The sequence below is a fragment of the Bombyx mandarina genome, chromosome 19 (assembly GCF_030267445.1).
Source record: "Bombyx mandarina strain Sakado chromosome 19, ASM3026744v2".
Classification (NCBI taxonomy): domain Eukaryota; kingdom Metazoa; phylum Arthropoda; class Insecta; order Lepidoptera; family Bombycidae; genus Bombyx; species Bombyx mandarina.
This window is the reverse complement of record NC_143225.1, coordinates 4,623,467-4,648,098: the sequence shown is the minus strand read 5'-3', so window position 1 is coordinate 4,648,098 and position 24,632 is coordinate 4,623,467. Positions and strand designations below refer to the sequence as shown.

At 36.1% G+C, this 24,632-nt stretch overlaps 2 protein-coding genes across 13 annotated transcripts in view; one reads left to right on the top strand and one right to left on the bottom strand.

Moving 5' to 3' along the window:
- Positions 1–17,732, bottom strand: part of Dab (DAB adaptor protein) — a 35,553-nt gene extending 17,821 nt beyond the window's left edge. For 2 of the 11 annotated variants that reach the window (XM_089735545.1, XM_089735546.1), the window contains exons 1-7: positions 11,545–13,766; positions 11,345–11,433; positions 9,447–9,661; positions 7,090–7,233; positions 5,843–5,992; positions 3,337–3,522; positions 915–1,100 (exon numbers count right to left, since the gene is read on the bottom strand). In XM_089735545.1, coding sequence (XP_089591671.1) covers positions 915–1,100; positions 3,337–3,522; positions 5,843–5,992; positions 7,090–7,233; positions 9,447–9,661; positions 11,345–11,433; positions 11,545–11,762 — 1,188 coding nt within the window. In that variant the 5' untranslated portion in view covers positions 11,763–13,766. Of the gene's footprint in view, positions 1–914; positions 1,101–3,336; positions 3,523–5,842; positions 5,993–7,089; positions 7,234–9,446; positions 9,662–10,167; positions 10,691–10,902; positions 11,039–11,344; positions 13,767–17,496 lie in introns of those variants that run through there. The other 9 variants (XM_089735549.1, XM_089735552.1, XM_028169399.2 and 6 more) reach the window with 7 other exon arrangements.
- Positions 17,733–18,649: 917 nt separating this feature from the next.
- On the top strand, positions 18,650–24,357 carry Mettl4 (Methyltransferase like 4). Of its 2 annotated transcripts, none has more exons than XM_028169527.2 (6): positions 18,650–18,899; positions 19,965–20,200; positions 20,996–21,124; positions 22,235–22,575; positions 23,147–23,285; positions 24,277–24,357. In XM_028169527.2, the coding sequence occupies exons 1-6, from the start codon at positions 18,711–18,713 to the stop codon at positions 24,284–24,286; spliced, it is 1,044 nt and encodes a 347-aa protein (XP_028025328.2). In that variant the 5' UTR covers positions 18,650–18,710; the 3' UTR covers positions 24,287–24,357. The 2 variants fall into 2 exon arrangements, with proteins under 2 accessions (XP_028025328.2, XP_089591670.1); XM_089735544.1 differs by having other exon boundaries at positions 23,147–23,308.
- The last annotated feature ends 275 nt before the right edge of the window (positions 24,358–24,632 follow it).

Below are 24,632 nucleotides of genomic sequence, written 5' to 3'. Positions count from 1 at the left end.
AAGGGTCACACAAACACAAGGCGGGCTCCGGGTGGGCTCATGCTCGGTACTACAAGTGTCACGAATACATAACTACTGCTAAGTCTCACAAGTCGTTTCTCTTCTGTGAATTGCAACGTTCATAGATAGCCAGACGTAACACGTGACTCAAGGAGACAGTACATTACAGTACTATGCGAAATATCAATTTATTCTCTTAAAATACCTACAGTTCTTTGATTTATAATATGTATATATATGTAGAGTGTGAAAGCTCTTTATTCGCTGGATATACATTCTATGAATATAGAAAAGCGCGTTTACAAAAGATATTCGGTTGGATATCTACTTAGAATTATTTTTATCAATGTGTATGTACCGATGTACCTATTAGATCCGCGAATAAAGAAATCTTTAGTCATTAATATAGAAATTGGGTGGCATTTTTTTTATATCCGCGAATAGTGAAAACGCGAATAAATTGATTTTACTTTAAAAATCGTGCAAATTTTACTTCTTTGTTTATTAGTAAATCATGCAATATTTCTCCTTTAAATACCATTCAAACAATTCTTTTGCAAAGATAAATGTTCATGTCACTTGTCAGAGAACTTCACATGAACATACATACAGATTATTCAGATATTATTCTGATGATATTTAAATTTAATATTTAATAGTAAAATTTTAAATATTTATTAAAACAATTATTCTTTATTGTTAGAATAACAATATTATTATTTACATTTATTAATTAATAATATGAATTATTTATATTTTTATTGGGATTAAATCGCTATAAGCAAATATTATTAGTTATCATGCGAACAGCTCAATAGCACAAAATTATCTTTAAGCATGCAAAAGTACTTGCCAAATAAAGATAGGTCAGACGAAAATGAACTTTATATGAAACAGTTTAGATTGATACTCACTGGTTGGTCACAAACACTGTCCACTATTGGTGCCGGTGTTGTTTCCAAGTCCGAAGGAGCCGGTACTATGTCGAATGGGAGGGTGGTCGGTGCTGTCTTGCTAGGGCTGAACGTGGAGCGCTGGGTGGCAGGGGTGCTTCGCCCTCGAGTGGAAGCCCCCGATGGCGGTGGAGGAAGCAGCCCTTTCTGTAAAGTAAGCACACACGCTTGTAACATGAGATATTTTATACCTTTAAACAAGCAATTCTTGTATATATATAATCTGAATCTCGGAAACGGCTCCAACGATTTTCATAAAATTTAGTATACAGGGGATTTCGGGAGCGACAAATCGATCTATCAGAAAATGTTGTTTTATTCGTGTTTTCAATAATCAACTCTTCCCGACAACTATTGGCGAATAATAACACTATTTTTCTTAATTGAGGGCATCTAACCAAGATGGCGCTATCAAAAAAAAAACCAAGCAAAGCTCGGTCATCATCTAGTGAGATATTAATCGAAATTCCTTTTTTTTCTCCTACCTAAGCTGATAGTCTTGAGAGGCTATTTCAGAGGAAATTGCATTGAAACAACTGATGCAGTTGAAATAGGTAATACAGTTAGAAAGCTCGAAACCTTTTTTAAGTTTTTTATTGATCACGCATGAATCAGCTATCGGCTTAGCTTAATTAGGACACATGATCGCATCGATACAGAAAAAGGCAATATAGTGATACATAATATCCATGCGAGCTTAAAACGCCCCTACCAATGGCAATTATTTAAATTCACACATGTTTGCGGGGTTTTTTTGTACTGTTTGAACAGATGATCGAGCTCACGGCCCGCTTGGTGTCTGGAATGGTTACTGGAGCCCATAGGTATCAACAACGAAAATGCCGCCACCCATATTGGAACATAACTTGAAATTCTCCGTTCTATAGTACGACTGAGCCACTCATCAAAGCGTAACAACGCATTACCGTTTCGCGGCTGAAATAGGCAAGGTACCTAGCCGTGCGGCCTTTTTCTTTTTCCTACCTAAGCTGATAGCCTTGAGAGTCTATTTCAGCGTAACCTCAACTAGTAGGTGAGCTCACGGGGCTCAAGCCTGACGACGTTGCTAACACGAACCCTAGCAAGAGCCGTGCTTCGCAGAATCTACCACCGGATCGGAACGCGACCCACTGAGAAGATCCGGCGAGAAACTCAGTGGGCTGTGTCTGTGGGTTAATTTACTCGTCGAGCCCTTCGTCGCAAGCGACGGGTTCGACAAGAACGATGAGCGGCGTGCGGCCTCACAAGACACTACCACCAATAATTACGGAAATTATATTTTTTGCAAAACTTCATTTTTATAAAAACGATGTTATTCCTACATCGCGGAAGTCATTTGTGAAAGCTTGGTATGTACGTTATTTCATTAGAAAAATTGGTAAATGCCTTTGAGATATTCGAACACCGACTCATTCGCTAGAACGCAGCGGGCGTCTTATTATTTTCCCCCAAATACGCATTTTACAATAAAATCGCTCTAACAATACTCTAGCAACACTTAAGCGGATTTAGGGAAATAGTTGGTCAGTAAACATAGGAGAGGGCATAAATCTATAGCTGGAATGTGTTATGGTCTTCCGCTCTTATTATCGGAGAGAAATTTGGTTATTTGTTATCACTACATAGTATAAAACAAGTCGCTTTCTCTGTCCCTATATTCCTGTGTGCTTAAATCTTTAAACCTACGCAACGGATTTTGAAGCGGTTTTTTTTAATAGATAGAGTGATTGAAGAGGAAGGTTTATATGTATAACAACATCCATGAAATAGTGGAGAAATCAATAATAAATTCGCTAGTTTCTTATATAATTCAGTTTCTGTCATAGTACCATCAACGTACAACAGATGGCGCGAGTATAGGAACGCTGTACAGTATATACAGCGAGGGTTGCGCATCCATCAGGTGGAACACCAGCTCATGAAGCACCCCGAGCATCGCAGTTGTCATCCTTTGATCTGACTTTGGCCAATAGGTAATAGACAAGTTCGTTTATTTATCTACCTACCCCAATTTATTATTTTAAAAAAATGTATCTATATTTTTTCTTTAACTTGTGAAAATGTAGAACCGGTTACAGATTTACAATGTTTACAATTGAGTCTCTGATGTTCGCTTTTTATTGCAACTAAATCGTTTTTCAGGGTTGATTTACGCGGGGAGATTTCCTCGAATACAAGGCCCGTATTTACTTTGAGATCAAGTTTGCTATATCAATATTTTCGTTTCATCTTCAACTGCTCTAATTATGGACAGCCATTCGGAGACCAACAAGACGGACTAGAAGGCGGAGCTCTGAACTTTTGCTAGACTAGTTTTAATTTTTTTATTATCGCCTGTTGTGTTCGAGAAACTTCCCCCGTGTACATTAGTCCCCAGTCTCACTTGCGAGGTTACTATGAAGGAATCTCCGAACGGGTCGGTGGACGGCGTTAGGCCTTCTACTTGGGTTAGACCTCTTCTCAACGAACTCAGTTCTTGTTCTAAGTCCACTAGTTCAGCGACACCACCTTCGGCACCTGATTCGGTTGTCTTCGAACCGGTCGTGTTGGCATCTCCCGATGAATTCGTCTGGAAATGCAATTTGAGCAAAATGAAGCTATAAAATGTTTGAAACAACGTAAATAAATATATGGAAATTTGAAAAGTTTTTTAAAATTTATTTGATTGTTCATTTTCCATATTTTCGCGTATCGTTCATTAGTTTGAGTTGTTTTAGTGCTTTCATATTGCTGTGTCGACAGACAGACTCATGATTCAGTGGTTACTAAAGACCTATATATACCATAGTGAATGTTGCTATCATTCTTGAGACATACATTTGATTTGATTTATGCACCTTTAGACGCGGACACATTGTCTGATGGAACTCTAACCTCATATCTCAAGGTGTGTGGCCAAATTCACGTTTCGATAACTATAGACTTAGCCAAGTGGATCATGAGCTCTTCCGCCAATCTACACAGAATAAGGCTACAAAAAACTAGGTCTTTTTGAGAGTCATCTTATAAGCCTCCGATACTCATTATGAATAATACCGTAAGTGTTTACACATATGTATTTGGTAATTATTGTTTTCCTTTTATAGGAACGATTCTTTCACGCTCTGTATAACCAATTGTATGAATCTCGGAAACGGCTCCAACGATTTTTATAAAATTTAGTATACGGGGGATTTCGGGAGCGATAAATCGATCTAGCTACGATTTATTTTCAGAAAATGTTGTTTTATTCGTGTTTTCAATAATCAACTTTATGACTCTTACCGACATCTATTGGCGAATAATAATACTATTTTCTGCTTTAAAGACACAACAAGCTGGCGTTATATAAAAAAAAAAAACGAGCAAAGCTCTGTCATCATCTGCTTATTATAAATTGCCCAAGATTAAACATAAAAAAACGTGATTTGTAATCTTGTGTCCTTAGCGAACCACAGAACTAAATAAAACCATCCACAGATATACAAATTAATATTAAACAGCATTAAAATGATAACTGCTATCATTGAACACAAGCTCATTATGGAAATCAAAATGCGAAATGACTCTGTCGTACACTGGCACTGACCCAAATAGCTGTGGACTTTATACGAACAAATACATATAATTTTCTTATTCTCTAAATATTCTGTATTTCTGAGTAGGTTTTAGCCCTATACCTAATCAGTTTTATGTAGAGAATAAAAAGAGCGTTTCCATTCTGTTGAACGTCGGTATGAACAAAATATTCTCTTAAATTCAAACTACCCGCATTTACGACTAATCCCAGAAGTAGTTATTTATTTCTTAGGAATTAAACAAAATTTGCAATAGGTAGTGTAAGTGACGACATAATTTCGTATTTATGAATTATAAGTGTCGCAAATAAAATTATAATTTTCATTTTCTAAGTCACTGTGTTTCATTTCATAAAAATGATCGAGATGTGTCTTTCGCCGATCTAGGTTACGCGATTCTACAATTTCATAGATAATTATAGTCACCGTTTAAGAGTCAGATCAAAGGTGTACTGCTTTTCTTTTAAAGGCACAAATGAGTAGATCGGCTACTGAACCTGCAGCGATTACCCGGGCCCGTGCATTATGGCTACAACCATTCATTTCAAGAATATTATTTCCGGAATACATGATAGGTTTACGGCAGAAATAGAACCGTTGGATTAGCTCCGAGCCCCCCGAGTTGACGGAAATACCGAAAAAGGGACTTAGGGCAAGATCTTTGGGAAAATAAAATGGGCTGCATTACGGGAAAGTGGTAAAGTATAAGTGGCATTTCCTAGTGGCAGAGTCGCTCTTATTATTAATCAACCCACTGAGTTTCACGCCGGATCTTCTCAGCGGATTGCTATTCCGATCCGGTGGTAGATTCAGCCAAGCATTGCTCTTGCTGGGGCCAGTATTAGCAAGTCCATCCAGATTGAAACCCGCGAGCTAACCTACCAAACCCTTTGTAGTTGGTATAGCCCCTTCCTTAGCCTACCAACGATTAGGTAAGAAAAAAACCTTATGATTAACGGCCGAGAAACTTCATATGCCTCCAACGATCATCATCATATGATCCTCTGGCACCTAAGCTGGTCATTCAGTTGTTTTAATATTGAAAGAGCAGACACTTCAATTATGGGGATTTTATAAAATATTCTATAATGAACATGCGCAGCTACGAGTGAAATTGAACCATTCGCATTCAATTTGTTGCCATGCAAGTGGCCGTATAGAACTGGATGTATTTCTTTTCAAATTAACATCTGTTCCTCAATGTTTATAGTTGACAAATGATACACCGCCGGCTAGTCTATTAGGAAAAGCCTTAATCCACCGCTGTCTCGTTGTGAATTGGAAATTAGGCTTATGAGCGCCGCTGAAACAAGGACTAATTAGGTTACTCACTTTTGTAAGTTTCTCCGAAGCTGATGTACTCGTGTGCCTCGAAAGACTGCTGATGATCGTCTTAACTTCCAATTGCTGTTTTGCCATTTCGACTTCCTTCTTCTTCAGTTCGAACACTACTTGAAATAAATCCCTCATGGCTATCACAACCTGTGATCGGAGGTGATTTTACTGACTTTTATTATTATTTCGAATTTTTATATCATGCTGGTTTACAAAATACTGATTTAAGATAATACATTTAAAAAACGTAGACAGTAACGATATTTTTTAAGTAATCCGAAATTTTTCGTTCGAAGGTATTTTTGAATCAATGACTTCTATTAATATATTTTGATGGTGGTCTACAATGGATGGGCAAAAACAAATTCCTGGTTTATATTCGAGAATTTGTTGATTTTTGTGGTGGTAGGACGTGTTGTGAGTCCGCGCGGGTAGGTACCACCACCGTGCCTATTTCTGCCGTGAAGCAGTAATGCGTTTCGGTTTGAAGGGTGGGGCAGCCGTTGTACTGTAAGAACCGAGACCTTAGAACTCATTTCTCAAGGTAAATGGCAGCGTTTACGTTGTGGATGTCTATGGGCTTGCAGTAGGCAGCGGCTTGGCTTGGCTTTGAAGTCGTCGTGGCCTAAAGGATAAGACGTTCGGTGCATTCGTTGTTGCGATGCACCGGTGTTCGAATCTCGCAGGCGGGTACCAATTTTTCGAATGAAATACGTACTTAACAAATGTTCACGATTGACTTCCACGGTGAAGGAATAACATCGTGTAATAAAAATCAAACCCGCAAAATTATAATTTGCGTAATCACTGGTGGTAGGACCTATTGTGAGTCCGCACGGGTAGGTACCACCGCCCTGCCTATTTCTGCCGTGAAGCAGTAATGCGTTTCGGTTTGAAGGGTGGGGTAGCCGTTGTAACTATACTGAGACCTTAGAACTTATATCTCAAGGTGGGTGGCGCATTTACGTTGTAGATGTCTATGGGCTCCAGTAACCACTTAACACCAGGTGGGCTGTGAGCTCGTCCACCCATCTAAGCAATAAAAAAAAAAAAAAAAAAAAAAAAAAAAATGCTCCTGGCATTTCTGAAGTCCATGGGCGACGGTAACCACTTACCATTAGGTGGGCCGTACGCTCGTCTGCCTACAAAGGCAATAAAAAAAAGGGTCCGGTAACTACTTAACATCAGGTTTGTCGTGAGTTCCTCCGCCAAACTAAGCAATAAAAAAAATTAAAAAAAATTACTTGACTAGCAGCTTTATCAGTCTTGATACCGAAAAATCTATGTCCCGTGTCCGGTGAACCGAATATGTATCCAAACGCCCTCGAATCTGTCATGTCCTGAGCGATAAAGGATATCTTGTGCACTGGATGATGGTAGAGGGAGTCCTGTAGAGAAAATTAAGACTCAGTGTAAGTTTTTGTTTAAGACCCGTGTATAGCCATTGTCAAATTTGGATCAAAGTAAGTAATATATTCAAGAATAACATTATACAATAGATTGGGGGGAATTGGGACGCTTTTAGGGTCCAATACCAGTAAAAATGAGATTAAAATTGTTCCGGCGGTTTAAATTTTCATATACGATGCATTATTAGACGTAGTTCATTGAAATATATACACAAAACTTAAAAAACTAGCTTGACCTGTTTCACGTTGGCTTTTGGGGTGAATCGGATCACGTATAGGGGACAATAGTTTTTTTCGATAGGGGTGGCACTATTTAGTTGTTAGGTAGGTACTTACCTTGGGTAATTAACTTTTCAATATCTTTAATCAGTTACAAAACTGATGACTAAATTAATCTATTTAATATTCTTAAGCACTAAATAAAAGTCATTTTCTATTCAACAAATTTAAATCTCACAAAAGCGTTGTGACAACCAAGATTTGTCCCTATTCTACCCCTAGTCCCTATTCCCCCTAAAACTACGGTATTGTGTGTGTTAGAGATAATACTCAGTCGCAACGAGTCCCATCTGTTCATTTTTGCGGTGAATCGGTTTGAGTATTATTATATCCCAACGCACTATGAGTCAATGATAATGTCTATAGTTGCAGCAAGAGGTCATATCAAACGGACCTCTACATATTTCAATTCAGGTGTTTGACGTGAAATCTTTTCACTAACCTAATATTGACTGATTTTGTATGCAAACAAGAAACAAGATCCTACGGGACATTAAGTCCGTAAGTTGTATTTGTTAAAAACCCGCAAGACCGATGCTGCGAACAAAGCCTCCTTAAATAAAACAGCGATTAGAAGAAATAAACATTTGTTGTATTTCAACTCTGTTAATAATCAATCTATCAACCTAATCTAGGCGATTTGATAGAAGCAGATTGTTGTAGTGAAGTATTGAATGATTCCACAAGACATTTCTGTGTGTTGTCCAACAATTTGACGGGAATCCCTAGATACAATTTTCATGCTTTTAACGTTTTATAATGAAATTGTCCGTTCATTATTTTTCATCTCATTACAATGTCGCTATATTTATTATTAAAACTATCAGCGTCTAAAGACTCTTACAGCTACGGCCTACAGGCCTTGGCCTAATGTAGTATAATAATATCTTATCGAGAGAGATTTACGGTTGACTCTCGCCATTGCCATCTTGATGCCTATGATTCTGTGCTTTTCTACAATGCCATTTAATATCCATAAAGTCCTTAGGGAACGTCTTCACTCGTCTACGACTACGAAGGATTTAATGTTTAAATTACTAGCTTTCTTAAAGTAAATACATATTAATTTATGTACTAAAGTAAATACATATATCATAATTATAGACCACTTGCTAACTATGACCCAATTAGGCCCTAAAATTGTTGTCCATTACATACGAATTTTAGTATCGCATTGCTTTAATATGATAACAGCCGGATTCTTCCCACACTACTATGCAAATCTATATATTAATACGTGAAGCAAAAAATTTGTATCCCTTTTTGACGAAAATTGCGCGGACGGAAAAGTATGAAATTTACCACACTTATAGAGAATATAGAGAAGGAGTGCAGAATAGTAATATTTCTTTAAAATTATGCATTAATAATACATTAAATCAATAAAAAAAAACATTACACACACTACCATGTATTTGACACACACTGTTGTTTACACATTGTTTATCTTTAATATTATTTGTCTATGGTGTGGTGTTGCGGAAATCTTTAACTAGAACCATCATAATGTTCAAACTTATAATTTCAATTAATTATAGTCGAATTTCGACTACTCCGGGACAACTAGTCATTACAAATTTACTGGTGGTAGAATCTCTTGTGAGTCCGCACGGGTAGGTACCACCACACCGCGTATTTCTGCCGTGAAGCAGTAATGTGTTTCGGTTTGAAGGGTGGGGCAGCCGTTGTAACTATACTGAGACCTTAGAACTTATATCTCAAGGTGTATGGCGCATTTACGTTGTAGATGTCTATGAGTTCCAATAACCACTTAACACCAGGTGGGCTGTGAGCTCGTCCACACAACTAGGCAATAAAAAATAAAAATAAAAAAATACAAATTTAAGATCGGTCACATCATTACAAATGTAAGGTCGTTATCCCGTGTCGTGGGAATGGTTAATTGAACTTACGCCGGTTTTGTCGTCACGCAGGCGCAGTCCGTCTATGGCCACGTGAACTTGTATCCTCTGCTTGTGCTCGCCGGCGGCTCGGATCGCCATTTTTAGATCTGCCAGCGCTTCCTGGCACATCCTGTCGCCGCGGGCCTCAGGTACCTCCAGAACCCCGATGAGTTTCGCACGAAACGAAACCCCCTCGCCGAGGAACCGGCCGGGATCGTTCTTGTCTGTCGGAATTAATGAAACATTTTACTGGTGGTAGGACCTCGAGTTCGCGCGGGTAGGTACCACCGTCCTGCTTATTTCTGCCGTGAAGCAGTAATGCGTTTCGGTTTGAAGGGTGGGACAGCCGTTGTAACTATACCTGAGACCTTAGAACTTAAGTCTCAAGGTGGGTGGCGCATTTACGTTGTAGATTCCTATGGGCTCCAGTAACCACTTAACACCAGGTGGGCTGTGAGCTCGTCCACCCATCTCAGTAATAAAAAAAAAAATCTATCATCACCGACCTTGGCGCTACTGTCAAAGTCAGATGTTTTGCCCGGCAGGAACGGTTCTCGTTATTGACAATAATACACGTTGCTAAACTATAAACGCGCCCAGTTAATTAATTATTTTGATTACGTTTCACAGTCACAAGCAATTATTTCAGCAAACTGTAAATTCACTCTTCTTTTTTTTTTGAACACACACACACAGACACTTTTATTGGCCGCCAAATAAATTTATTTACCTTTATGCAAAAGAGTCTTTAGGTCTGTCTTCATTGATGATAGCGAGGGCATTCTTGTTTTTTTCACATACAAACGCGACGCAAGTCGGTGCAAAACAAAAGCGGGCAACGTTGTCCTATTTTGGTCCCTACTTACCGTGTATCATTGCGACATTAATTGAACATCCTGTTTTTTTTTATCAGGATTATTTGCGGCACAGAGCACTAACTTCTATCCACGTTCAAACAATCGAATATGTTTTCCGTGGAGACGCTTTCAAGTTTAAGATATTTTAGGAATGCTGTTTTGAGTCATAGTTAGTCAGTTTACAATCATATCTGAGTTATTTACGAAAGAAACATGCTTTGTTAGAGATGTCAGTTGCTAGTTAACATACTCGGCTTTTATGCTACAGTTATTTCGAGTACTATAACAATCTCGAATTCTTTACTTCTTACGTATCTACCATACAAATTTATTTTCATATGAGAATCACTCAGGTTATGAGACAAATTATCTTTTCAATCATTACGTAATTATTTATTGTACTAACAAGGAAGCTCCTCGTCTGTCGCTAGCCTGTTCAACTTATTATTTCAGCGCATTATGTGTGTTCATATAGCAGTAGTGTTGCATCATGCCCTATAAATAAAAATAATAGATAAAGCGGTCACAAGACATAATGATAATCGTCGAACGGTAGTGTGGATGCACATGCTATGAAATATAGACGACAGATCTGTGTGAATACTCACCGAACTGACGCAGGAGGTGCTGGAAATGACACACCTGCATTATTTCCCCGGACAAAACCACAAATAATAAATTATGGTGTTACTGTTCCCCGATGCATCACCGCTCCGCATCCGGCGCGGCCCTTCAACACACCCTCTGTCCAAAATACCAGGGGTCACTAGTTATGACAGTGAGTGAAACTAGCACGATAGTAAGCTCGGGTGTTGCTACGTCGCTAGGATAGTTAGGTCAGGCGAGCCTAGCAGCCGATCCATGCATGTTACCATGTACGTGACGCAAAATATAACAAAGCTAGGTAAATACGATGCGATAACGTGACTCAATTCTTAATTAGCGCTATCAAACGATTTTATTTTTTTGCATTAACGTAAATTAGAGTATTGAATTCGTAAACGAAAAAGCCGTAACGGTGTATAAGTATACACGTTTTTTAAGACTCACATTTGCACGGGCTGGTTTTCTTACGGAGGGTTTGCATTGGAAAGTCGGTCGGTAACTTGTGATTGAACATCGGAAGCTTTTGCTTATCACTGAAACGGAAATACACTATTGGAGTCCGCTACACTTCTACAGCTACATGTCGACGAAATGCAAGTTGAACTACGTGGTTTATTGATTTTTTTCGTCGCCGTTGGCGGTACCTATGTATTTGTAATCGCGTTTCGGCTCGACGGCGGTGTCGTTCACATGACGATGATGCGATAATTCGGCTCGGGCTGAGCCAGGAATTAATAAAATAACAGAATATAATACTGCAGTGTACGGGACAGAATGTCCCCCGATCGGCAGACCACCACGCACTCACATAACGGCGCGCTGCGCCTGTGTGAGTAGCAAGGGGTGCGCGACGTGCACACATGCGCAACTCACAACCCCTAATCAATATTCGCTACCAGACTCTTGTTTCTTGCAACTTTTATATTGTAATTCCTTAATGAAGTCTCAAGTGTTTGCTACAGCAATATTGAAGTTCCTAAATTACGTTAATTTGATACCCGCTGTGCAACTTTTACAATATCAGTTTTCCTTGTAATATTGAAATATTTATTTATAGATATATATTCTTGGACCTACATCAAAGATGCGTAGCCGCACACCATTGATGGTACATCAAACAGACATCAAACAGAAAGAAGCAAAACGCGCGATTTCAAATAAGCCGATATTTGTAATAAAAATCGATTATTTTTATATATTTACATTTATCCGTTTAATTATCATAAAATGTATTTTTTTTAATGTTTTATTATGTTAACAACTTTGACAGTATGAAGTTGGCAAATTAGTTATTTTTATTCATCAACATTAACTTGTACATTGAAATGCGCTGTAGATCATTATGATAATATGAGTTTTTTTTATCAAAGGCGAATTACGTTACTTTTTTTTTTAATGCTCCTTGGATGGACGAGCTTACTGTCCTGCTGGTGTTATCGGGTTGCCGAAGACCATATAAATTGAACTCGTAAATACCATCAGCCACAACCCATCAAACCGAAACGGGTTACTGCTTCACGTCAGAAATAGGAGGGGCGGTGGTAGTTACAAGGGCTGGCTCAAAATACCACTACCACGAGTACGAGTACCATAATGTCACATAAATATTAGTGAAGACGTATATATGTATATCCAAAATTTTTTACAAGAATTTTTTTTTCTGTTATGCTGCTGACGGTACCTAATGGTAATGGTGATTCGAAAATTAATTTGCATTTATTGCTCCGATAATGAGACGTTGTTTATTTATTATTATATTATATTTAACAAATTATCTGAAGGTGCCTCAGATTTTTTTTTTCATTATGTGATGGTTCCAAAATCAATAAATCAAACTCATCATTTCGAGAAGCTGATTCGAGATGTGAACGGTGTCTTATCTCGGCCTATCTCATTCTCTAGGCTATCGTGAAAACTAAGATTGTTTAGATTTCATAACGTCGTCACGACACAATCCTACGCAATTCCCTAACGATTTTTATGAATAGTAATATAACGGACAGAATGTGTAATAATATAACAATATTTAACATCAATTCAACAATATGTAGTATATTTTATCACCTATAAATAAAAGATAGATTTAATTTATTTAGAGATAAATAAAACATACAAGATACATTAAACGGCCGTCTGGTGTAGTGGTAAGCGACATGGTCACTACACAAGGGGGTCGTGGGTTCGAATCCCGCCGAGGGGAGAAATTTGTATGATAAATATAAATGTCTTTTCCAGGGTTATGGATGTCTATTAAATATATGTATGTGTATAATAAAAATCTTACATTTATATCCGTTATCTGGTACCTGTAACACAAGTTCTTTACGAACTTATCACGGGACCAGTTAACGTGGCGTGATTGTTAGTAAATATTTATTTATTTATTTATTAAAAATATGCTTGCATAGGAGAACGGTTTTTACTTGTGACACTTTAATTCAGTAATGCATTAGTAAACACACAAAATATACAGACGTATTCAGTCGTTGTTTGTTAGCGATTTTACTCTAGATTATGTGGAATGGAAACATACCGAATTGTAGTCTAAAATTAAAATATGTTTTAATTTGTTTTGTTCTTTATTACCTGCAAGCTGATTCTCGCGATGTTACCCGCGGTTATTGTCGTACCGCTAGTGACGCCGCGGTGCGAAGCTAGTTTAAAAAAAGTAGCCCAAGTTACTCCTTATGTCATCACCTATCATTGAAAGTCCCGTCAAAATCGGTCCAGCCGTTCCAGAGATTAGCCGGAAAACAGACAGACAAAATTAGAAAAAAAATGTTATTTTGGTTTATGTACTGTGTACATAATACTAATATAATAATACTTACGAATTTAGTAGTACCTAGTTAGACTTGAAGTCGTCGTGACCTAATAAGGATAAGACCTCCGATGCATTCGTGCTGAGCGATGCACCGGTGTTCAAATCTCAGGCGGGTACCAATTTTTCTAATGAAATACGTACTCAACAAATGTTCACGGTTGACTTCCACGGTGAAGGAATAACATCGTGTAATAAAAATCAAAGCCACAAAATTATAATTTGCGTAATTACTGGTGGTAGGACTTCTGGTGAGTCCGCGCGGGTGGGTACCACCGCTCTGCCTATTTCTGCCGTGAAGCAGTAATGCGTTTCGGTTTGAAGGGTGGGGTAGCCGTTGTAACTAAAACATGAGACCTTAGAACTTATATCTCAAGGTGGGTGGCGCATTTACGTTGTAGATGTCTATGGGCTCCAGTAACCACTTAACACCAGGTGGGCTGTGAGCTCGTCCACACATCTAAGCAATAAAAAAAAAAAGTAAAAAGTGGTTATTTTATTATTAGAAACAGACACTTCAATTTTATTTATTTGTATAGATACCGTTATTATTTTAAAGAATCAACAAATGTGACATTACTACAATTCTTTATCGTTTTTATAGAAAATAGAGAAGACGAAGAAAGTAGTGACCGAATATATTTGCTATTTCTACACGCAACGACCAAGTTTTGCTTGCCTTATTTAATTTTAGAAACAAAATTCTTATTTGCGATTAAAAATTAATGAAATGCTATAATTGCTTGACCGATCTAAATAACGGGCATAATGAACTTAATAAGTTCTAATCTCGTAATCACAAACAAACTCTTCGAATTTTGTTTGTTTGTAATAATGGATTTAATTATTATATTTTTCATCTTTTTTTTTATTACTAGCATAGACGGACAGACGGTTCGACCCACGCGATGTTGAGCGTCACCGGGTATCCAAAGACATAAAATGAATGATATGAAACGTCGGCGCCTACGTCTAAACCTAAGGTCGAAATTACAATCACTTCAGTCATTACGGCCAATGTCTTCTTCTTCTTAAAAAAAAAAGTAGAACGGTGGGAGCAACCCGTGCTGACAGGTGTGCCACAGGGAAAGCAACATAGTAGGTACATCAAGAATTATAACAGTTGAGGTTGCCAATTAGTGGAACAAAATTTTTGAGTGACATATTACATACTTAATAGATTGGGGTAAAAGTTTCTTCGCATTTTTTTAAGAAAATTCGCAATAATTTTTTAATATAGTTTATTTACATTAAACTAAAGTATGTAGGTACCATTTTGTTCGATAACTTTTGCCATCTTGTAGGCAGGGACATGATCAAAATACCGCGACAATTGGTTTTGGCAGTCCTCTCGTGATGTTAACCTGACACTGCCTAAAGAATTCTGAAGAGACCGAAACAGGTGAAAAACCTGAAGGTGCAAGGTCAGGACAATACGGCGGATGCATTAAGACCTCCCAGCCAAGCTCTCTTAACTTTTGCTGAGTGGCTATACATGTGTGAGGTCTAACGTTATCATGATGAAAAACCGCACCCCTTCTGTTGATTAATTCCGGCCGCTTTCTCTCAACTTCTTGCTTTAATCTCATCAGTTGTTCACAGTGGAACCAGAATCGATGGTCCTGCTTGGTGGTTACAGCTTATAATGATAACGCTTCCAATCCCACCACACACACAGCATCACCTTGTTGCGAGTTAACCCGGGTTTCGCCACAGTCTGTGAAGCCTGACTGGCCTTTGACCACGACCACTTTCACACGTTCTTGTCGTACGTGATCCACTTTTCATCCCCAGTTATCAGCTTCTTCAAAAATGGTTCGGTTTCATTACGTCGTAATAAAGAATCACATATGAGTACACGGTTCATTAGGTTTCTTTCAGTGAGCTCGTGAGGTATACAAATATCGAGCTTTTTTGTGTACCCATTTTTTTTCAAATGTGCCAAAACTGTTTTGAGGTCAATTCCCAGTTCTTCAGCTACGTCGTAACTACAGATAAGCCGATCTTGCTCCACTTTTTCAAAAATGGCAATTTATTAAAGCAACAGGGCGACCAGAGCGACGTGCATCTTTGACATCAAAATTTCCGGATTGAAAATGCTTTAGTCAAATTTGTGCTACTCTCACAGACACTGCACTAGGTCCATAAACATCGCAAATTTTTGTCGGGGCTTGCGTTGCATTTTTACCTTTTTTGTAGTAAAATTTTAAAATGTATTGAATTTCTTCATTAGATTCACTCATCTTGACAGTACGAAAAATAAATAAAAATCACACATTTTCCTAATTTGAATTTGGAATTATCTTCTTTAAAATTTAAACTTTTAATGATACCAAAACCAGCCAGATACAAATAGTATAGCCAAAGAGATTTTATTACAAGTTCATACATACTATAATATGAAAAGACTTTTTCCCCAACCTATTATAATAGTTCTAGAAGGTAAGTAGTACAAGATAGTAAATGTCTGTGTGACCTATGTAGAATCTATATCTAATCTAATTATTCATCTTTTTAGTTATTTTCCTTAATGTTTGTTTTGGTTTCTTACATTCAGTGACATCAGTTCTATTGTAAACATAACAGTTATCTCCCATAACAGCTGAGAAATTAGTAATAGTATAATGTAATGTTTTCATTAGTTTAAATAAATAATTATGTTAATAAAATTTAGTTTTAAGTTCCTATATTTAGTTTAATATGACTGTATGATAGTTATCAGCGTGAAATGAATATATTTGTTTAAAAGCCTCCATTCTACCTGTATCTGCAACAAAGTAGACATGTTCAACCTGGAAGAGCAGGCTAATGAATGCAATTCTCAAGGTGTGAGGAAACATTCAGGTTCTAATGTTTATGAGATTTTGCAACACTTTTTACTGTCTACTGTGAGTTGTTCATCCTTCTACACAATAAAAATACAATCTATAACATTCTGCTTTATAGATTTGGGTCGCTTTAATAATTTCTTTTCAGTTAGTTAACACACAAAGATATTGTTTGCTTTCTAGTGAAGCTAAAATAAGCAGAAGAGGCCTTATAAAATTTATAAAAAATGTGTTAGAGAGATAGATAAGCAGATAAATCTACATGACTGTTATCAAATAGGAAAAGAAACTTATTCAAATCTTTAGATAAATTAGTATTTTATTGTTTTTGAGAAGAGCAAACAAACATGACCGGTAAATATAGACAGAGATTTTAAACAGTATGGTCTTTTGTATAATTAGTTTAAAATGTGTGGTATGGTAGTCACCCTACTATTAAAATAAAAAGCATGAAAGTTTTTCTGCAGAACTTACCAATAATATTATAGAACCTATCTGTACAATAATTAGAAGTCACAAAAAAATATAGTTTGCGGGTTTTAGTGAAATTAACAGAATTACCTTTACTCCGAATGGGAAACAAACAGCAGTACAATAAGACAAACAAGTTGTATTAAAAAAAATCCATAATCATAGAATGCAATGTAAATTTTTAGGCAATGTAAGTTTAAAAAAAAAACGACATTTGGGTATTAAATAAATATTGAAAGTTTCTATTGAGTGGCTTAAAAAAAAATTATCAGCGCTTCTTTTTGTTTCGAAATAATTATTTCAGCTGTGTCATGTTTAACATCTGGCATCCTTGACTTCTCTAAGTTCAATAATAAAATCGGTTTTACATCTACAACCTAATTTAATGTGTAAACAAATACAATTCATAATTATTATAAACAAATCAATTTTTTTTGAGGAATAAGTTTGTTTTACATTCGATATTGAAAACTTACCTCTATTTACAGACATTTATACAGGTTTCTGAACTAAATACACCATAAAGATTCTTTTTGACAATCAAAACAAACACATCTTCGAGTTTTTTGAATTATAATTGTTTCTTCTAACACAGATGAAGAGAAATTAATGAAGTTTTTAATGCATTCTATAGATTTAAATTATCGCAGTTACATTTCGTTCCTAGGCAATGGTACACATGTGTAGATTTAATAGATCAAAGAGTATATAATCACTATGTAATAGATTATGAACTTGCTTTAAAACACCGAAAACAAAAAGATTCAAGATTTTTTGGTCTGTCAATTGCTGTCAATGTCATTTCCAATGCTTGATTCTTTTTTTTAAAAGAAAAACATAAGAATTTGTCGTGGCTCAAAGAATAAGACAGCCCGTTGTACTCATATCAAGGGATGCGACTATATTCAAATCTCTCGAGCTCTTATTGCTTTATCTCAAGAAATAAATACTTGTTATGTGTCAACTACTCCAGGATCCGTTCATACGCAATTACATGATATAATCTCTATAGGCTGCAATAAATAACTCAACTTCTACACACCTGTGTACAATAATACGAGGCTAACGATTATACCAAACAGTCTAAACTAGTAAAAAATATGACCGACGTCATGAAGCGAAAATATTTGATAAATTAACTTTATGAAAAAACTAAATAGGCGTGGCTAGTGATTTAGTTCAAATTTTCCACATTCGTACACTTTAGCAGATGTGATTAAAGTTTTATTAGCCTCGTTTAAATCTACAGAAAGTGAAATATTTTAGGTACCTAACTCAAGCACCATTCACAGCTCTCGTCGAAACCGTCGCTTCTTCTTAATGTAACTTCGCGGGATCCTCCAAAAAGACTCAGTAAATGACCACCATTTTATTGAGATTATATTTCATCCCATATCATCTCATCTCATTTTATTTCATTTCGTTTTCATTTCATTTCATAATATCATTTTTCATATAAAAAAGTTTTCATTAAAATTAAAATAAGACTTGACCTAAAGGTCTTAGTCTACTAGGTCATAAAATCCCATAAAAAAAGGGAATGTGTATGGAGCATAGATTAGACACATTACAAAATTAAAAAGAAAATTGAGTGTAAATACCATAGATTATACACTTAATATATTAGAGGTAAATACCTCGATAAGAAACGCATTTTTTGAATTGTGTATCAAATAAAAGAAGAAAAATAATGAGTTTAGTAATTAAACAAGGAAACTGTTGTTTAATAGATCACTGGGAATTTATAGCTAAATTATATAAGGATGTTTTATTTGAAGAAAATTACCAATCGTATACGTTATCAGCCAAACTCTTTTCGATTACTTCTGAAGTTCGTACTAGGAAACGAAAAAAAGTTTACGAGGAATTAAGTATAGAGGTAACTAAAATGTTATTAACTCAATTAATGTTTTTCCAATGATGATTTTACTTTAAAAAAATCTGTTTATTATATTGGTTTATACAGACTGCCCAAGACCGATGTAAATGGAAAAATTTGATTCGAGCCCTACACCCCAACAGAGGGTAATAGGAAGGAATGATGGAATGATGATGATGATATTGGTTTATAAATATAATTACTCTTGTTTTTATGTAACAAATTTAGCTGTTCAAAGTAGTTATTGCTATTCGTTAAACATATTTACCAGATTTTAGTAATTCATTTCCGTAAATGATAATTTATGACTTAGGGCATTTTACTATTGGTAAATTATTATCCTGTAAAGGGAAATACAACCAGCCTGTCTGTTTCTATTGCGGAGCAGTAATGCTTTTCTTTTGATGGGATTGAAAGTCAGTTTCAATCACTGCTTAAAGACACCATGTCTCAAGATTGGCTGAGTTAAGTACTTATTAGAATCCATAGATATCACAGTGTCAATTTTGTCTTGGTAACAACAGTCGGGCTTTGGACTTGTTCATTTAATATCCATGCAACAAATTGAAGAAGGAAGATATATTATAATAGTTTAGGTGGATTGGGAAGTTTATGTTTGGAAATCATGTGCCCCCATGAGCAAAATATATTCTGTTTGAGATGCTTTGAATGAGATGTTATTTTAATGCAATAGGTAGCTTAGCTCACGCTCCTGAACTGATATTATCACTTTTAAAGAAAATGTCAATCAGTTGCTTCCGTTTGATGTGAAAGAAGGACAAACAAACACTTGTATAATATTAGTACATTTATAATATTAGCATAGACATCCATCCCAAAGACATGAAAGACTAGGGGCATATTAGCACCACCATGGTGATTATTTTCAAAAAATATATGTTACTTGGATAAAAGAAAGAAGGTATCGTTTTGCTTAACATCTAACAAGGATAATCCCAGTACTCTCAAAGCTATACTCACAAAGTGAGTAAATAACTTATACTATATAATTCAGTATCTCATTCTGATGATGTCCAATTTAAAATATTAATATAATCATTTCAGACTTCCAAGATTAAAAGAATGTATGAAGAATTTATAGCAAAAGTACCAAATTCGATAAAAGAGAGAATTTCACAAAAATACAATATTTTGGATACATCGTCAGTAAGAGACTTTTCGGCATCATTATTTCAGTCAACAATTTTTGATCATCACAGTATAAACGGTGGTAGCACGTCCGATATACCGTTAAAATGTAAAATACAAAATGAATACTTTCTGATACCACCAAATTCAAGGTTGTATGGTTTGTATTTTCAAATAATATAATTTATTTTATTTAACTCATTCTCAATACGCTAGTAGTTTAAGAATGCCACTTTGCCACGAAACAAAATATATTAATTATACTATATAACTTACAGCTATAATCTGTATTATAATAAATTATTTTATTTGCTAAATGTTTATAAAACTTTGTATCAAATTTGAATACATGGACAAGGATTAAGCAGTCAGTAAATATATACATATTATATAAATACATTTTAATATTATAACTTTTTGAATAGTCATTTATCTACTCATTATCTCATTAAGAAATGGTGTCAATGACATCTACAATGGAGCTTAAATTTAAATGGAGGTATTTTTAAAACACAAATCCACAGTAAAATATAAGAATTTTTTTTGGAATTTGAGATAGCTTTAACGAAACATTTTCCTAATATTGAGAAGGGGTAAGAATCAATGTCGCTGTCTACTATGATGATTAAGAAGACTCCATTCGCGATGATGCGTAGGTGATGCAACCATTACAGAAGATGGGCTCTCTGTTCTTAAGCAATTATTCACTCACAATCTGCTGTATGGGTTGTAAAAGCCCAAATCTCATTATTGATAAAAATATCTGACTGAAGTTGTTGACCACCTTGGAAACCATCCTTTACAGAAGCATCCTTAATTTTTGTGAGCACTTACTGTCTACACTATGATACTGTCATCGTCTAGTTTAAATTAACTTGTGAAAAGACACATATTCATATACTAAACTTTATCACTCAAATAAAGTAATATTTTTTTTTACATTTAAGGTTTTATTATGGCTCTGTAAATGAAGAATGTCATAAACTTGACAATGGTATATTTGATCTTGTGATCGCTGATCCTCCATGGTGGAATAGATATATCAGAAGATTGAAAAATGCCAATGAACAGCTAAGGTGTAGTATCGTTCTATTGTATGATACCTAACCGACAAGCACATGTTGACAATGGTGATAAATAAATAAAAAACACTTTTTGATATCTGAACGAAAAAAGTTTTCAAAAAATATAAAACAAATTAAATCGGCAATAAATAATGTCACTTTTTTATACGGTAACTACGGACGTTCTACGACCTACCCTTTGAATAGTTTCCGCAGCCCATAGATGTGCGGCTTTATGTGGATCACCTTAAAATGTGATGTCCAATCCTTACATTACGGTTGCCCAAACCTTCAAATTGGAACATTTCGGTTTTCTACTATCTTAACCACTATCAAATAAGCCAATTTTCTATTTGCAATTGTGAATTTGATTGTGTCTCATGACCATGGCTCTATATGAGAAGAGTATTGTAGAGAATAAAGTTGTTGATTTATTAATACTAATTCTTTAATAGTAATATAAAATAATAATATTAAACTTATTACTATGTACTAAAACTAAAGTCTTAATAATAATAATAATAACAATAACAATAATGGCTCAGAGCCATTGTTAATTTTACATAGTATTGTTATTGTTTTTGTTTTTTGTTAATAGTAATTGCAGTTTAATACCTCTGATGCCTAAGTATAATTTACAATTGAATTTTATAATCTAAATTTTGATATGATTTTGATTAAATAATGTTTAGCCAATATTTTTTGATACAGACTTCCTTGTTGTTTAGTGTAACGTATAACGGGTTTGAAATAATGTTAAAATAATCTTTATTGTTTTTTTTTTGTAAACCTTAGTAGCCATTATTGGTCTATACTAAGAGTAATCCTAAGAGCTTTTTCGAAATAATTTTACTCAGCGAACCAACGGCCGTCTGGTGTAGTGGTAAGTGACATGGTCACTACACAAGGGGGTCGCGGGTTCGAATCCCGCCAAGGGAGGATATTTGTATGATAAATATAAAAATGTCTTTTTCAGGATTATGGATGTATATTAAATATATGTATGTGTATAATAAAAATATTACATTTATTTCCGTTATCTGGTACCTGTAACACAAATTCTTTACGAACTTACCACGGAAACAGTTAACGTGGCGTGTTTAAAAAAAAAAATCCTTTCAGTTACAAGATGATGTACAATGAGGACATAGCAGCGATACCGTTGTCAAATCTTTTATCATCGAATTGTCTCGTGGCCGTCTGGTGTACGAATTCCCCTGCAAACATACACGCGGTCAAGAACTTGATATTCCGCAACTGGGGCGTGCGGTACGTCGCGTCGTGGCACTGGTTGAAGGTGGCGGTGGACCTGTCGCCAATCTGCCCCTTCGGAACGGGCTGCACGAAACAGCCCTACGAAATGCTGATCATAGGTAAAGTCGGTAGCGTTGCACCCATACCGGACGGTCAGTTAATAGTCAGCATTCCGAGCGCCCTGCATTCTCACAAACCTCCTTTGTTGGGTGAGTATATATACCAATCAGCCTTAATTAGCTTTTGGCATATTATTATACACTAGAGGTCCCGCAGTAGTCGAAATTCGACTATAATTAATTGGAATTGTAAGTTTGTACACTATTATGATTGTAATTTAAACGTCAAGACATCTACAATGTAAATGCGCCACCCACCTTGAGATATAAGTTCTAAGGTCTCAGTATAGTTACAACGACTGCCCCACCCTTCAAACCGAAACGCATTACTGCTTCACGGCAGAAATAGGCGGGGTGGTGGTACCTACCCGCGCGGACTCACAAGAGGTCCTACCACCAGTAATTACGCAAATTATAATTTGCGCATTTGATTTTTATTACACGATGCTATTCCTTCACCGTGGAAGTCAATCATGAACATTTGTTAAGTACGTATTTCTTTAGAAAAATTGGTACCCGCCTGCGGGTTTCGAACACCGGTGCATCGCTATATACGATTGCACCGGACGTCTTATCCTTTAGGCCACGACGACGATGACTAACTAATAATGATTTAATAACGCGTTCGTCTTGCCCTTCGTAATGTCTCGTACATTTCCAGATCTGCTTAAGCCGTACATAGACAAGGAGCAGCCGCGGATATTAGAATTATTCGCGCGATACTTGTTACCGAACACGACGAGCGTCGGTTACGAGCCGTTGAAATGGCAACACATATCCTTGTACGAGACGGTGGACATGTAAATGCATTCATATTTACAATGTTATTATATTATTTGTTTAATTTTTTTTTTATAATTATTGATATCTAGTTAATCCCTTAAATGTAAAAAAAAAATACATCGACATCAGAGCCGTAGTAATGGGAGGTATTTTTTTAGAAATCACTTTCACGCAGAGTCTGGTCTATATTTTAGCGTATTTCCCTGTCGTCTCCTATATTTTTAGATTTTTTTTATTGCTTATTATATGGGTAGATTCACGGCCCACCTGGTGTTAAGAGGTGACTAGAGCCCAATGACGTCAATAACGTAAATGCCGCCATCCAGCTTGAGAGATGAATTTTGTCTCATTTTTACGTCTTATTTTTTTAGTACAATTAGCTGCCTATAATCAACCTTTAAAGCAGTCTTTCCCAAAGTGGGCGATCACGCCCCCTTGTGGTCGCTGCAGGCCTAAAGGGGGCGGTAAGAGACCCAGAAAAAAAGGGGGCGTTGTGTTGAGGCACGGGAGGCGTTTTGTAATTTCATCTAGGAGGACTCTTAGACATAGACTAAGCTCTCGCTATAGTGTGGTTAAAAATTATTTATTCTCAAAGTGGGCAGTAGACAAAATAAGTTTGGGAATCCCTGCTTTAAACCGATTACTACTCCACGACAGAAATAGGCAAGATAGTGGTACCTACCCGTGCGGGCTCACAATCCTACCACCAGGTATTAGAGATTTTATCGAGAAAATTGTCGCATTTAAATAGTACTTTTGTATAAAATGTAATTTTAGAGTTGCAATACAGAACATACATAAATATGTTTTGCGTCTAATGTCGAGATAATAATATATCTATTTTAAATTTAAAATAGAGCGACAACCGTATGCAATTCTATTTGCCTTTACTGTATGTTATATTCTATTAAGTACGTTATTATTTTAGTCGTCAACCAAATGTTTTTGACGAAAGATTTAATCGACTTGAATGTTTCGGTGTACCTACATTTTTTTTAATACTTGTAGCTCGGAGTGAAGGAGAGATGGAAAGAGTTTGGAGGAATCGACGAAAGAGAAGATATTTGAAGAAAGAGAAGAAAGAAGAAAGAGAATTGTTCGGGAGACCAACGGTCCGGATACTGTGATTTGAAACTTATACATATGCAAACTAATTTTAGAAGACTGTCGCGATTCTGGCTTCTGTCATATATCTTCTGTTTAACGATGGTCACTGCTACATATTAGACTATTTTAGGCGTCCATTCGTAAAAAAATTTTTCTATTGCCCTTGTAGGCAGACGAGTATACGGCCCACCTGGTGGTGAGTGGTCACCGTCGCCCAGCAATGGCAGGTGCAGAAGCAAGCCGCTTTCTATTTTTAA

What these genes read in the sequence shown, in the direction of transcription:
- Mettl4 (XM_028169527.2), top strand. Translation starts at nt 18,711, where the DNA reads ATGAGTTTAGTAATTAAACAAGGAAACTGTTGTTTAATAGATCACTGG. An exon ending in ACGAGGAATTAAGTATAGAG is followed by an intron (nt 18,900 to 19,964) that starts GTAACTAAAATG and finishes TAATCATTTCAG; the next exon opens with ACTTCCAAGATTAAAAGAAT. An exon ending in TCACAAACCTCCTTTGTTGG is followed by an intron (nt 22,576 to 23,146) that starts GTGAGTATATAT and finishes GTACATTTCCAG; the next exon opens with ATCTGCTTAAGCCGTACATA.